The sequence below is a fragment of the Perognathus longimembris genome, chromosome 17 (genome assembly GCF_023159225.1).
Source record: "Perognathus longimembris pacificus isolate PPM17 chromosome 17, ASM2315922v1, whole genome shotgun sequence".
In the NCBI taxonomy this organism is placed as follows: domain Eukaryota; kingdom Metazoa; phylum Chordata; class Mammalia; order Rodentia; family Heteromyidae; genus Perognathus; species Perognathus longimembris.
In genome coordinates this window covers 8,352,245-8,367,631 of record NC_063177.1, presented here as the reverse complement: position 1 = coordinate 8,367,631, position 15,387 = coordinate 8,352,245, and the positions used below count along the sequence as shown (strand labels likewise).

The window sequence follows — 15,387 nt, the reverse complement described above, 5'->3', positions numbered from 1 at the left end:
AAAAAATTAGAACCTAAAATGCTAGCATTCTTTAGGCAAAATTGGAAGGTCGCAGAGAAAATGGCCAAGTATAGAGAAACAGCAGGTTTTGGGCTTGTTCATTAGGGGTGGAGGCAGGGCTGGCCAAGCCACTAGACCTCTAGCTAGTTTCATGTTCAGGAGAGAGAGGATGAGGTTCTCTTCCCAAGGCCAGAGAGGTTCCCCAAACGCCTCACCTGAAGGGTTTGAGAAAGCTTTACAAAATCTCTCTGGACCTGTTCACTGACATCTAATTCTGTCTGTAATCGCTGAGCTTTGTTCTTCTCTTCAAACATTAGTTGTTCAACAGCAGCCTGAAAAACAAAAGTTTCGAGTGAGGACTAATACTAAAGCGCCTAGAGTTCCTAAAATTAAGACGTCCTAAGTAATTTTAGGAACTTAGTCAACTTAGTCACCAGAAAAGGTGGGAGTCAACAATCCCATGTCCCACCGAGGTCTCCAGGACAAGAGTGCAAGTTTTTGACTGGCACTTTTGGCTGACTGCTTTCTCTAACTTCACAAATGAAGCCAGAATGGGAGCCATGGATTCAAGGGCTCCCTCCCTCTCGCACCAGCATTGCCTGCTGAATCATAAAAGCACAACTGCTCATCAGTAGCTGTCACAGCGACCATCTCTACAGTCATGCCTCAGTCAGAAAAACTTTCAGTAAACAAGGGCCAGTGTAGGGGGGCCTTCCTGACAGAAAAACCTTCCCATGGAATGTACAGGAGGGAGCCTTTCAAAAACCCAGCAGCCACAGAGCAGCACTAAACCACTAAACAGGGCCTCTCTACACTTGGCTTGTGGCAACTTCCCCCAAAAGTAATTTTAAATTAGTCAGTGGACTTTTGTTCTAACTGGGATAATCAAAACAGTAATTCTGGTTCAATGTCTTCTTACTTACAATTCGATACATTGATAAAATGGAGTGACATTTTATTTTTCTATTTTATGTCAGTCGCTGGGCTTGAACTCAGGGCCTGGCACTGTCTTTGAGCTTTTCTGCTCACAGGTAGGGCTCTATCCCTTTGAGCCATGGCTCCACTTCACAATGCTATGAAAACCGTGTTTTTAACTGGGCAGTGTCAGTGACGGCAGGAGCTCTTACAGAATGACGGAAAGCTGGTGAGGCCTCTGACAGGCCGCCAGAGCCTGCAGACTGGAGACTTAACCCAACTCTAATAAGACCCATTCATTTTTGTTCTGTAAGCTGTCTGGTCATACCAAACGGTGACACTTCAAAGCAGCAATGTTGGTTTGGTTTTAGTAAGTAAAATGAAATTCTACATTCTTTCTTAGCCTTCCTCTTCATTATTATTGTTCTTAAGTAGCTATTCAAAAGGATTTCAATTCAATAAATCAATTTATAAGTACAATGCATCTTAGTCAATGTCACTTCTTTCATTGTCCTTCCCCTTTTTAGCCTCCCCCTCCCTTAAAGGGCCAAACAAAATAAATCACCTTAGCGGCAGTCTCTTTCTTTAACTGTTCTTCCAACTTGACCTTTATCTCCTGGAGACCCTCAAGCTGCTGAGACTTCTCTCTTAATGTGGATTCCAACTGTGAAATTAAAAGAGACTAAGCTGAAAGTCACAGCCTGCAGGATGCAGCGTGTGGCTGGAAAAGCCTGCAGCCTGGCCTGTTAGTCCAGACATGGGCCTCTGTGGCCTGATACCTTGACTGCTTGGAATACTCACACTTTGATATGTGGATTCCATGTGTTCTAGATCTGATCTTTCACTTACCACTTATTAAGTACCTACTGTATTCTAATCCTAAAGCCTGGAGACAGAGAAATCTGAAGAGACAGACACATAAGCAAACAAGGCGAGTAAACAAGGTGAATATCTGATTCTATCAGACGGTAAGAAGTATAGCTGTTAGGAGATTTTTTTTTGTCTTTTTTGCCAGTTCTGGGGCTTGAACTCAGGGCCTGAGCACTGTCCCTGGCTTCTTTTGGCTCAAGGCTAGCACTCTACCACTTGAGCCATAGCTCTGCTTCTGTTTCTTTGGTGGTTAACTGGAGATAAGAGTTTCACTGATTTGCTTGAACCACATTCCTCAGATCTCAGCTCCTGAATAAGCTAGGACTACAGGTGTCAGCCACTGGCACCTGGCTGAGAAGTATTTTTAAAAGAGGGAATGGGTGGCATGTGTAAGAATACATTTGTCACAGTGATGAGTTTTTTCTTTTTCTTTATATACTTCTGGGATTTGAACTCGGGATCTTGTATTTACTAGGCAGGCAATATACTACTTGAGCCAAGTCCCCATCTGTGTTTGCTTTAAGGTCTTTTGTGACAGGGTCTCAGTTTTCTGCCTAAAGCCAACCACAGGCTCTGATCCTCCTGCCTGTACTTTCCCCATGTAGTTGGGGTCACAAAAGTACACCACTATGCCAGGTATATTGGCTGAGACAAAGTCTTACTACTAACTTTTTGCCCATGCTGGCCTTGAGCCACAATCTTCCCAATCACTGCCACCTAGTCACCCAATCACTGCTGGGATTCTATTTGTGCACTACTAGATCTGGCTTCCCTTTTTCCCTGTGCTATCAGAAAAGATTAATAAAGAGATAGGCGTTTAGGGCCAGAAACGGAGGGGGATACTGGATAAGACAGAAGGGGTTCAGTCAAACACCTGTGCAATAACACTATGACAAGAAACAGATTGTCACTGACTCTCAAGAAACAAAAACAGCCGACTGGGAACAAAGTAGAAAATGGAGGAGCCTGGAACTTCAGGTGCCCCTGCCAGGTGACTGCTGTGACTGGGCTGAGGTGACAGTGACGGGCCGAAAGAGCCACTAGGAGAAATGGAAGCAACATCTCAGGACCTGCAATGCCACCAATTCTGGTGGCAGGAACAGCTGAGATACCCGGTGTAGGAGAGGGTTAGGAAATAGTTGAGTGAGGACAGCAGAGGGACAAGCAGTGAGTGTGGATGGGAGGTTAGCTAAAGAGGTAGGTCATGTAAGATGTAACTGAAAAGGAAAGAAAGCAAAGCCCCACAGAAATAGAAGCCCAGAGACCTGAAAGATACTGAGGCCCGCTAGGAGCAAGAGCCGGAAGTACAAATACTGGAGCCAAACAAAGGGAGGTGGAGTACGCTATTGGAGGAGGTGCGGCCAAGGGCATGAGGAACAGGGTTCTTGGAGGCAAAGGTCTTTGAGTCAAGGATCGGCGAGGCCATGGAGCAGAATCAGGTCATCTACACTCTCAACACTGTCTACGGGAGGACTTGAAACCAGAAAGGAAAGTTTGTGCAAGTTCTATATGGATTTCTGTACACAGAAATCCGTGTCATTTCACACCATGTGTTGCCTGTTTCCCACTATACTAGAAACCCCAAGCTACAGTCACATCTCTGTCTTCCCTGCAACCACCCCCCTCCCCCCAAGCCCAACCTCACTTCTATACCTCCCCACCCGGCCCCACATGGCCTGCCACACAGCAGGCTTGCTTTCGGTAAGGTCTTCTGTCACTGTATTCCTTTAAATATTGAAGCTTCTTAGAGGCTATAACCAGGGTATAAGCTCTCTTATTCCTTGGTGCTAGCATAGGATATTGTAAATAACAAGTTGCTATTTTAAGCTTTTGACTGACTCACCTGTTCTTTTTCTACTTTTATTCTTTCCAATTCAGCTTTTAGACTAGAGATGGAAGCTAGTGAAAGAAAAAGGAGAAAAATTAGCAAACATTTATTATTCTGCACTAATATTTTTCCTTAAAATACCCCCCCCACAGGTTTCTATATATAGAACATAGAGGAAGGGCCCTTTCTCTAAGTTATCTCCAAAGAACCGGTGTCATAATCAAGCCAAGGTAAAAATGAAGTACACACAAGTGGACAATGCCACAGAGGACCTCTACAACTGCATCTAGCTGTCACCACCACTATGAAAGGAAATGCTACCATCTAGATCATGGTGAATGAGCTCTAGCATGAACTGACTGATGGTTAATAATTGCCAGAGCTCTTCAAAGGACAAGGTGTTTTTTGGTTTTGTTATTTTTTTTGCTTCCAATTACTGGATGTCAGACTGGGTCTGTACTTATTGTTTGTTAGACTTTTCTTTTTCTACACCTATAAGCATGTGTTAGTTCTCACAATCAGAAAAGTTATACTGACTCCAATGTTAATAAACCAGAGCACTTTTATCTTCACCTATTTCCTCCTTGCAGTTTTCTATTTCTAGCTGCAGAGTTTCTTCAAGGTTTTCTTTTAAACACTGTTCTGCTTGAATTTGCTCTTTTAGGAACAATATTTCAGCCTTCAGCTTCTCTTCCATGTGGTCTGCTGCTGTCTGAACATGAATGATGTTCTCACGATATTTTAACACCAGTTCCCGGAGTACCTAGATTCAAGAAAAAGTTACTGGATTTGTGAGGGTGAAAGAAACTAGACAACCAGGATTTCATATGTTCTTTCAAATGGCTCAAAAATTGAAGACTTTTAACTTTTCCCAATATAGTCTTCAACAATGGTACATGAATGCCATGTTAATAACCAGTGTGTTCCAGAAATAAGACAATTCTAGCCCAAACTGTAGGCTGTAAACTGTGCATTTTTTCCCTCAAAACTGTTGCATAAGCTGAAGAGTTAAAACATCACCTACAACATGAGATTTGCTCCAAATAATAGCTTACATGAAAACACAAAAGATAAGCCTAAGAGCTCATATAAACTCCAAGAGGATAAAAATTATTTACCCATTCATTCATTCAAATATTGAACATTTAATACAAGTCAAATACAATATCAGGCCAGAGGGTTAGTAACAGCAAAAGATTGTCTTTCTGAGGTTTAGCTATTTTTTCTACAAGAAATTCAGTTTACTCCTTTCCCCCCAACAGCTTAGTTGTCTTCTTTTAGAAATCCAATTATATGCTGAAGCAAATCTAAGTTAAAAACTGGTATTTTTGACAACTCATTCATTCATTCATTTTTTTAAATTTCATTTTTAAATTTTATATATTGTCAAGGTGATGTACAGAGGGGTTACAGTTACATATGTAAGGTCATTCATTCATTCCTTCAGACAAGGTGTTGATATATAGACCAGGTTGTCCTCCAGTCTCAGGAGAATGCTGGTACTACAAGTGTGCCCCACCACCTCACTTAGATAACTTTTAAAAATCTAGGAATAAAAAGTCATAGGGAACATAAAACAAAAGACTCTTCCTGCCAAAAGAGGAGAGTCACAGAGGTGGACAGTGAGCAGATGGCTTGGAGCTAGTAGTTAAAGCACTTGGGCTCCCACTCCATCTCTGGTAAGATCAGTCATCAGGTAAGAAAGAAGACAACTCTCCTAAGAATGCCAGGAGCCCAAGTGAGGCCACTGTGTGTATTTATATGAGAGGGGGAGAGACCCACATAAAATAAACAGCAAAGTAAAAGTGAAAATAAAAATTAACTACTATAAATAGACACACAAGAAAAAGTAATTCAGTCCAAATTATAGAGGTTGAATGTGCAGGGTAGGATTAGGGGAAAAGTTACTCACAAAAGTATAAATTTATAGTCAGACACCAGTAGCTCACTTCACTCAAGAGCATGGCATCTGAGGATCATGGTTCGAAACCAGACTAGGTAGGAAAGTCCAGGAAGACTCTTCTCTCCAATTAACCACCCAAAAGCCAGAAGTGGAGCCAAGATCAAGTGGTAGAGCACTCATGTACGACTTAGAAATCTGGACAATTATGAAGGCCAGGTTCACTCAGCAACAGAAGAATGTAAGTGACTGAAAGTATCAGCACTACAGGTTGGAAGGATGGTATGGATGATGTAACCTTTTAATTTTAGACACAAAAACAATGACCACCAGCAGACAGCTTGGTGACCCTGCACTTATCTTCTGGCAAGTTCTCAATCTGCCGTACAGATGACCCCCAGACCTTGAACCTGGCAAACCCCACGGGTTCCCTGAAACTCACTAGGATGGCAAAAGCTCACACATTAAGACCAAGAAAGGGAGCTTCACATACTGCTTGCTTATTGGAAAGTAAAGTGGAACTGTGCCAAGCTGTAGCAAGTGTCTGATGGCTCCACATTTACCAGAACCCAAGGGAAATGGAAACGTCAACACCAAATCCTGCACATGATGCTTATGGTAGCATTATCCATCGTATCCACAAAGTGGAAACAACCCAATGTCTATTGGGCAAATAAACAAAAACTCACATAGTGGATTACTATTCAGCCAGGAGAGTGAATGAAGTGCTGATACTCAATACAGGGACAAACGTTGAAAACACAAGCTGGATACTGATACTGGTGGCTCACGGATGTAATCCTAATTATTCAGGAGGCTGAGATCTGAGCATCACAGTTCAAAGCCAGCCCAGGCAGTCCTGGTGAGACTTATATCCAATTAACCACCAGAAAACTGGAAGAGGAGCTTTGGCTCTAAATGGTACAGTGTTAGCCTTGAGCAAAAGGGCTCAGGGACAGCACTTAGGCCCTAAGTTCAAGCCTGACAACTGACCAAAAAACAAAACAAAACAGCCACACTAAGTAAGACCATATTGCATGATTCCACTCACATTAAAGTCCAAAATAGGAAATCTATGTAGAGAGAAGATGGATTAGTAGCTGGCCAAGGTTAAGAGTGGTAAGATTTGAGGGGACAAAAACATTCTAAATGTTTCAGACGAGCTCGTACACAGCTGCCACTACAGCACATGGGAGGCGGAGGCAGGAGGATCAAGACCAGCCTGGACTGTCTGAAAACACAGGAGCCGAGGGCTGGGAATATGGCCTAGTGGCAAGAGTGCTTGCCTCCTATACATGAAGCCCTGGGTTTGATTCCTCAGCACCACATATATAGAAAAAGGCCAGACATGTTACTGTGGCTCAAGTGGTAGAGTGCTAGCCTTGAGCAAAAAGAAGCCAGGGACAGTGCTCAGGCCCTGAATTCAAGCCCCAGGACTGGCAAAAACAAACAAACACAGGAGCCATGGCAGTGACTGCGCTTCTGTGAGACTATACTAAAGTACATTCGATGTCACACTTTCAAGGGCTGCAGTGTGGTGGCATATGGGCCACACATTACCTCCACAGTGTCCGGGAGGATGAAGTCTTCGGCTTGCTGTAGCGACACATGCAAGCTGTGCTTTCCTTGAAGGCTGTCATTGTCTTTCTGTAACCTCACCAGCTCCTCTGAAACCTGTTCCCGTGACTGCATCAGCACAGCCTAGAATGGAAACAGACACTAATCATAGACAGAAATGGAAATCATGGATGGTGGTGGCCATGCCAGAGAAACACAAGGCCAACCAGATGATACTGTGAGTATGAAGAAACAAGGTGGCATCTTCTCCAATTACATGGGCATCGCTCTGGCCCAGAATCACTACACATGGCCAGCAGGCCTCAGGCTGCAGGAGGAACTACGCTGTTCTCACAGCACTTGCGACACTTATTCTTAAAATGAGACATGCTCTGGTTTCTTCTGTTTGCTTATGTGTAAAACAGTTTTAAGTAGTTCATATTTTCTCTCAATGTAACTAAAATGTTTCAGAGTTTGATTTCTGCCTTTCTTTTTTAAGTGCTCATCTGTGGGCTTGAGCTCAGGGCCTGGGTGCTATCCCTTAACTTTTATGCTCAAGGTTAGAGCTCTACCACTTGAGTCACAGCTCCACTTCTGGCTTTTTTTTGTGGTTAATTGGAGACACAAGTCTCACAAACTTTCCTGCCTGGGCTGGCTTCAAATGCCAGATCTTACCCTCCTGAGTAGCTAGGATTAGAGGTGTGAGGCACCAGTGCCCAGCAGATTTCTGTCAATTTGTAATCGTCACTAGCTGTATGGGCACCCATACATACTCATCCACCTCTGTGGTTGCTGGTTATCTACCCACAGGAAATACACAGACAAAAGGCAAAGGGTTCAGTAGATAAAAAAGACAAGGAAACAAAAAACCCTCTACTGTCACAAAATGCTAACTCAAAGACTATTTTCTTGGCTCAGTGACTCAGGAAGCAGAGTCAAGAGGATCTCAGTTCAAAGCTTCTTCAGGCAAAAAGACTAGCTGGTCTTTCATGAGACACTATCTCAACCAACAAGCCAGGTGTGGTGGCTCACAGCTGTCATCACAGCTATGTGGGAGTCATGGCAAGAACAACTGTATTCTAAGGTGGCCTGGGCAAAAACACTGGGTAATGAGCAATGGAAGAACAAAGGGGCTCCTGGCTAAGGGAGAAGCTATGAAGAAGGCTACAGAATACTTCTCAGAGGAGGTAAGCTGTATTAGAAAACACAAACAGGTACAAACTTCAGTTAGATCCCACTGCTGTCTTTTTTTCAAGCTAGGGTCAGTTAGGCTTTACAACCATTTTCACTTCATTTAAAAGAAAGTATTAGTATCCATTATCTTTTGTATATGAAAACAAGGAAAGAATACAAGTGTGTGTTTCTATCTTTTCCTTTTTAGGGATGGAAGGGAGGCATTTATTTTTGTAAAAGGAGAAACAAAAGAATAAGTCCAATCTCCAGTGATTATATATGACATGGAAATGGGGTACAAAAAGATAGGTAAGAGCTAGGAATGTGGCTTAGTGGTAGAGTGCTTGTCTAACATGCATAAAGCCCTGGGTTAGATTCCTCAGTACCATATACACTGAAAAAAGCCACAAGTGGCGCTGTGACTCAAGTGGTAGAGTGCTAACCTTGAGCAAAAGAATCTCAGGGACAGTGCCTAAGCCCTGAGTTCAAGACCCAGGACTGGCCAAAAAAAAAAAACTAAGTGTGTAAATACTCAGACTGCACTTTTTTTTTCTTTGCCAGTCCTGGGCCTTGGACTCAGGGCCTGAGCACCGTCCCTGGCTTCTTCCCGCTCAAGGCTAGCACTTTGCCACCTGAGCCACAGTGCCCCTTCTGGCCATTTTCCATATATGTGGTGCCGGGGAATCGAACCGAGAGCTTCATGTGTAGGAGGCAAGCACTCTTGCCACTAGGCCATATTCCCAGCCCTACACACTTAGTTTTGATTTATGAATTAGGTTGCATATTCAGGAAAAGTAATTAAAACAAAAGAAAAGTATAGCTGGATGCCAGTGGCTCATGCCTGTAATCCTAACTACTCAGGAAGCTGAGATCTAAGAATCACAATTTGAAGCCAGCCTGGGCAGGAAGGTTCATGAGACTCTTATTTCCAATTAACTAGCAAAAAAGCTGGAAGTGGAGCAGTGACTCAGTGCTAGAATGCTAGCTTTGAGCAAAATGCTCAGGGACAGCAACCCAGCCAGATTTCAAAACCCAGGACTGGCACAAAAAAAGAAAACAAAAACAAAGTCCAAGTCTGAAGATATAACACAAAACAAAGGGTGTTAACTATGTATCTAATTGGTAATATAAACACAGAGAAGTTCAATTTTGGAATAATGGAATAATTCATCATTCTTGTGCTTTATGATACTATGACTTTCCAAATCATTTCATGTGTGGCACATGAAATGTAGTATTACCAAAACGTCTAACCTGGGTTGAACCATGAAGAAACAAGCAAAAAATTACATTCTATACATTCTGCAAGGCAACTGGTCTCTACTGTTCAAAACTGTTCAATCATCCAGGAGTGGTGACACACACCCATAACCCTAGGTCTGTAGAAGACAGAGCCAGGAGAAATGGTAGCACGATTCTGTCTTAGAAACAAAAGGTATGGCTTTAGTGGTAGAACATTTGCTCAGCAGAGCCCTAGGTTCAATCCCCATCCCCAGTATGTAAAAAGGTAAGGGTGCCGGGGGGAGAAGCCTGGCTCTGGTGGTTCATGCCTATACTTCTAGCTACTCTGGAGGCTGAGGTCCTGAGGTCTGAGGATCATGGTTCAAAGCCAGCCCGGGCAGAAAAGTCTGAGAGACTCTAATCTCCAATTAACCACCAGAAAACTGAAGTGCTACTGTGGCTCAAAGTGGTAGAGCGCTAGCCTTGAGTGAAAACGCTCAGGGACAGCGCCCAGGCCCTGAGTTCAAGCCCTAAGACCACCACCACCACCAACAACAACAACAACAAAAAAAGTTGATGAAGCAATAGGGTAGGTGATGTATACTGTAATCAAATCCCAGCACTGAGGAAGCTGAAGACAGGAGGATCAAAAGTTCAAGGCCAGCCTGTTCTATACGGCAAGACAGTCTCAAAAAAGAAAAAAAATGGTGCTACGTTCTACAGTAAAAGAAATGACAACAAAATGCAATATGCGATCTTTGTTAGGTTCCTGGTTAAAAAATTACAAATTGGGGCTGGGGATATGGCCTAGTGGCAAGAGTGCCTGCCTCATATACATGAGGCCCTGGGTTCGATTCCCCAGCACCACATATACAGAAAATGGCCAGAAGTGGCGCTGTGGCTCAAGTGGCAGAGTGCTAGCCTTGAGCAAAAAGAAGCCAGGGACAGTGCTCAGGCCCTGAGTCCAAGCCCCAGGACTGGCAAAAAAAAAAAAAAAAAAAAAAAAAAATTTACAAATTGCATGTGTCACTAAATAGTAATAATTTTTAACTGGTTAAAGTTTTAAGATCATATAGCACAAACCTCTTTATTCTCAGGAGATACACACTGAAATATTAAAGAGTATCATGGGGCTGGGAGTATGGCCTAGTGGCAAGAGTGCTTGCCTCCTACACATGATGCTCTCAGTTCGATTCCCCAGCACCACATATATGGAAAACGGCCAGAGGGGGCGCTGTGGCTCAAGTGGCAGAGTGCTAGCCTTGAGCAAGAAGAGGCCAGGGACAGTGCTCAAGCCCTGAGTCCAAGGTCCAGGACTGACAAAAAAAAAAAAAAAAGAGAGAGTATCATGATTTCTACATCTTCATCAAAATAGTTCAAAATGTTAATATACCCAACATACACACACAAGAAGCTGAAAACAAATGCAGGTGCACTGATACAGCAAAACATCAGCAATAGTGAATTCAGTGAAGATCTTCCAGGAGTAGATTTCAGTATTATTCACAATAGCTAAAAGCTAGGACCCTTTAACACATGGATAAGTAAAATAAAATATAGACTATACCTGCAATGAAATATTGTTCATTATTAAGAAGGAAGGAAATTCTGACACATGCTACAATGTGGCCAACTATGAAGATATTATGGCTAAGTGAAATAAAAACAGTTCATAAAATAGGGGGAGAAACACCTGATTTCATAAACTACATTGAAAATGTGAAATTTTTCCAAATAAAAAGATAAAACATTAACATCCCCAACCTTTTCTACAACAGTTGTTTTACAAGGACCTAAGACACTGAGCTTCTGTTTTTCAGCCTAAGAAGCATTTCTAGTAAGTCTGAGAAAATAAAAAATGAAGAGTTTGTAGATCCTGAGTATTAATTCCAGTTCTCCCATGTCACCTGCACCACACCCATCTCAGTGGAATAAATTAAAAAGTATCTGCAAAGGCTTTTGAAGAACACAGGAAGGTAAAGGTTGTGAGGAGACACCTCTGTGAAACTTCCTTAGCACAACACTCATCTCTACTTCCCCACTTAGAGAAATAAGGTAAACTTTCTGGTAGATGATTAGAAGGAGTGTGTCCCACAGATCAGGTGTAGAATTCAGATATTGAGTCAAAAGCTAGGAAAACGAAACCCCAACTCCTCCACCAGGTACTGTCTGTTTTAGAACTGTCACCCAGAAAGAGTGGGATCGGAGGCTGCCTCACATCGTTTACCCACGGCCATCAGATGTAGGGCTCCAATACGGAGTAAAGGAAAGAAGGTAGATGCAATCACACTGGCAAGGAGGGAGGCCCACACCCCTGGCAAGTACTCCCTAGAGGATACTTCCAGGTCTGCGCAGGAAGCTCTCTGTCTGCTCCCGCCCCTTCATAATGGACTGCCTTCTGGAAGGCACAACAGTTTAGATACATATTTTTCATAAACCCTGGGAAATGAATAACGTTATTCTAAGTAAGTGAGCTGTACAGAAAAAGCATACCTACTTAAATGCTTTATCAGCTTAGATCTTTTGAGATATTGCCATTTTCTACGCTAGTATTTTAACTGAAAATTAAATTCTGGTCCATTATCTATTCAGTTTAGATTTCCTGATTTTTTTTATTTTTGGTTGGGAGCAGGACATGGGTTAATAAAGGAATGATGTTTGTCCACCACTGATGTTCTATATGCCCTAATGAATGTATTAGTAACCACTTTGAGCAGGGTGATGAGTTATATTAAAGATGATTTCAATCTGGAGGCACTGCTCAATGTTATCACACCAGCCCAACTAGCTCAAGACCCTGAGTTCAAACTTCCGTACCACCAAAGGGAAGAGAGGATGATTTTAAGACAGAACAAAAAGGAATAGGATACTTTCTATATAACAATACAATTTATATGTATTTAAATACATGAATGTATGTAATTCAAACATAAATACACCTTAAGTATATCTAAAAGGTAGACTCACCATCTGCTCCTGAGCATCTCTCTTTGCCTGGGAAAAGCCTTGTTGTAACTCTTCAAGTAAAACCTCGGATGCTTGGACTCTCAATACAAGTGCAGCGATCTTAACAAAAATGCATACATGGAAGACATACAATTACCAAACGGATTATTCTGAAACCAGCCCTGCTACCTCGTTCCTCCACTGTCCAGAGTGGACAATTGTAGCTTACCATTTGGTGTCTAGACAGATGAGAACACCTAGCACCTAATAGTTACAAATATTATTTTAAGGGGTTAAAAAACGCAATAAAAAGTCAAAATTGTATCCACACAAAAAAGTACACATTTGAAAGGAGAGCTACAATCACCCAAGGTGGCAATATTAATGTTAATGGTGTATGATTAACATCACTGAACTCTAAACTCTACTGAGTTAATTTTAATGTTCTTTGGTAGGGAAGTATTTGAAAACGGATGACTCATACATGGAAATAGTTTTGTCTAGATAGGATAAAATTATCAGAATCCTTTTTATTAGTGTATATTCATTGCACAAAGGGGATTCGATGCAATATACACTACTTGTAATATAGAACACTCCAATCATATTCACCCCATTCCTCTCTTGTCTCCCCTTTTCCAATCTTAAAGCAATTTCTGACAATTCATTATTCTATTTTCATATGTGTATGTAAAGGGCAGTTGTACATCAGTTGTACATGTACACCAAAAGACATGTAAAAATACTCCCAGAACTCTTTTTTTTTTTCTTTTTTTTCCAGTCTGGGGGCTTGGACTCAGGGCCTGAGCACTGTCCCTGGCTTCTTTTTGCTCAAGGCTAGCACTCTGCCACTTGAGCCACAGTACCACTTCTGGCCATTTTCTGTATATGTGGTGCTGGGGAATCGAACCCAGGGCTTCATGTATATGAGACAAGCACTCTTGCCACTAGCCCATATTCCCAGCCCACTCCCAGAACTCTTACGACAGCCAAAAGCTATAAGCAATTAAGGGTCTCAACTATAGTTTATATAAAAGTATATTAATGAAAGAGAATATTCAAAGACTTAAAAATTACTGCTAATATGGAGAATATGGATGAGTTTCAGAGAGACATCATAATCACAGAGGACACAAAAGACTATGTAATATAATGATTGCATGTGTAGAAAGTTCAAGAATAAGCTACAACTAAAAGACAGTGTTGGGCTGGGGATATGGCCTAGTGGCAAGAGTGCCTGCCTCGGATACACGAGGCCCTGGGTTCGATTCCCCAGCACCACATATACAGAAAACGGCCAGAAGCGGCGCTGTGGCTCAAGTGGCAGAGTGCTAGCCTTGAGCGGGAAGAAGCCAGGGACAGTGCTCAGGCCCTGAGTCCAAGGCCCAGGACTGGCCAAAAAAAAAAAAAAAGACAGTGTTGGGCTGGAAATGTGGCTTAGTGGTAAAGTCTTGCCTAGTAAGCACAAAGCCCTGGATTTGATTCCTCAGTACCACATAAACAGAGAAAGGCTGGAAGTGGCACTGTGGCTCAAATGGAGCCTTGAGCAAAAGAAGCTCAGGGACAGTGCCCAGGCTCTGAGTTCAAGACTGGCAAACAGTAAACAAACAAATGTGTTAAAAACCAGAACAGTAGGCATCTCTATAACATGAGATGCGAGGTATTTACCAGCCAGTTGACAAATGATCTGAATCTCTGCCCAGGTGATGATCACTCCAGAAACATTTCTCACATGTTAAAATCTACCAAACTATACATAAGGTCTGTGCATTCAACTGTGCACATATTTCAGTAAAACAAGACAGATTTGGGAGAGAAATCAAACCAAAGTAAGGTATTCATACAAGAGTTGAGTTTCCTGTTTGTTCTTTTCTTCTACATTCTCAGACGTGGAACTGTAGCAGTACAGGAGATAAAACATTCTGCCCACAGTGCCAAAAATAAGACTCCTAAGTAAGAGATATTATTTTTCATATAAACCATTGGTGGAAAACTGGTGGGCATCATTACAATAGTAAAGCTTAATTTACTATTAAGAACATCTGACCTTTGCATCCTATTCCCAGAAGAAACATGTTCACCACGATAAAAAAAATTTCCAGGGAGCTGGGGATATGGCCTAGTGGCAAGAGCGCTTGCCTCGTATACAAGAAGCCCTCAGTTCGATTCCCCAGCACCACATATACAGAAAATGGCCAGAAGTGGCGCTGTGGCTCAAGTGGCAGAGTGCTAGCCTTGAGCAAGAAGAAGCCAAGGACTGTGCTCAGGCCCCGAGTCCAAGGCCCAGGACTGGGAAAAAAAATTCCAAAGTAATATTTTCACCAATATTCTAGTACTGGAAACAACTAAATCATCCCTTAACATTAGGACAGATGAATTATGGCATATCTGCAGAAAGGTACATCACACAACAATGAAAGTGAACATAAGCTGCTGAAAGAAGAAAAACAAAACCAAAGAGCATCATATAAGGCTCTTCTCAAATGTTGGCCTGTGGTGTAAGGGCAGTGGTCAGTCAGGGGAGGGGTTGTGCATGGTGAGGGAGGACACTGGGAACGCTCAAGTGCTTAATCTCAGTGTGGCTACACAGAGGTTCTGGTGTATGCTTGTTTTATTTCTATGTATTCTGTGCCTTTAAATATTTTAAAAGAAGTAACTTTTAATGAGTTTCTTGTGCAACAGAAAAATGTAACTAAGAAAAGTAAAAGAGCGGGGTGCTGGTATTTCACACCTGTAAATCCTAGCTACTCAGGAGGCTGGAATCTGAAGATCGCAGTTCAAAAGCAGCCAGGGCAGGAAAGTACGTGAGATTTTTACATCCAATTAACCACCAGAAAACCAGAAGTGGTGCTGTGGCTCAAAGTTGGTAGAGCACTAGCCTTGAGCTGAAGAGCTCAGGGACAGCACCCAGGCCCAGAGTTCAAGCCCCACAACTGACCAAAAAACAAAAAAAAAAAAAAAGAGAAAAGAAAAATAA

General features: G+C 42.3%; 1 protein-coding gene across 3 annotated transcripts in view; it reads right to left on the bottom strand.

Moving 5' to 3' along the window:
• Nucleotides 1-15,387, bottom strand: part of Rabep1 (rabaptin, RAB GTPase binding effector protein 1) — a 107,906-nt gene that overhangs the window by 2,995 nt on the left and 89,524 nt on the right. For all 3 annotated transcript variants that reach the window (XM_048366248.1, XM_048366250.1, XM_048366249.1), the window contains 6 exons: nt 12,432-12,530; nt 7,074-7,214; nt 4,187-4,376; nt 3,629-3,684; nt 1,481-1,579; nt 216-332 (listed from right to left, as the gene is read on the bottom strand). In XM_048366248.1, coding sequence (XP_048222205.1) covers nt 216-332; nt 1,481-1,579; nt 3,629-3,684; nt 4,187-4,376; nt 7,074-7,214; nt 12,432-12,530 — 702 coding nt within the window. The remainder of the gene's footprint in view (nt 1-215; nt 333-1,480; nt 1,580-3,628; nt 3,685-4,186; nt 4,377-7,073; nt 7,215-12,431; nt 12,531-15,387) is intronic.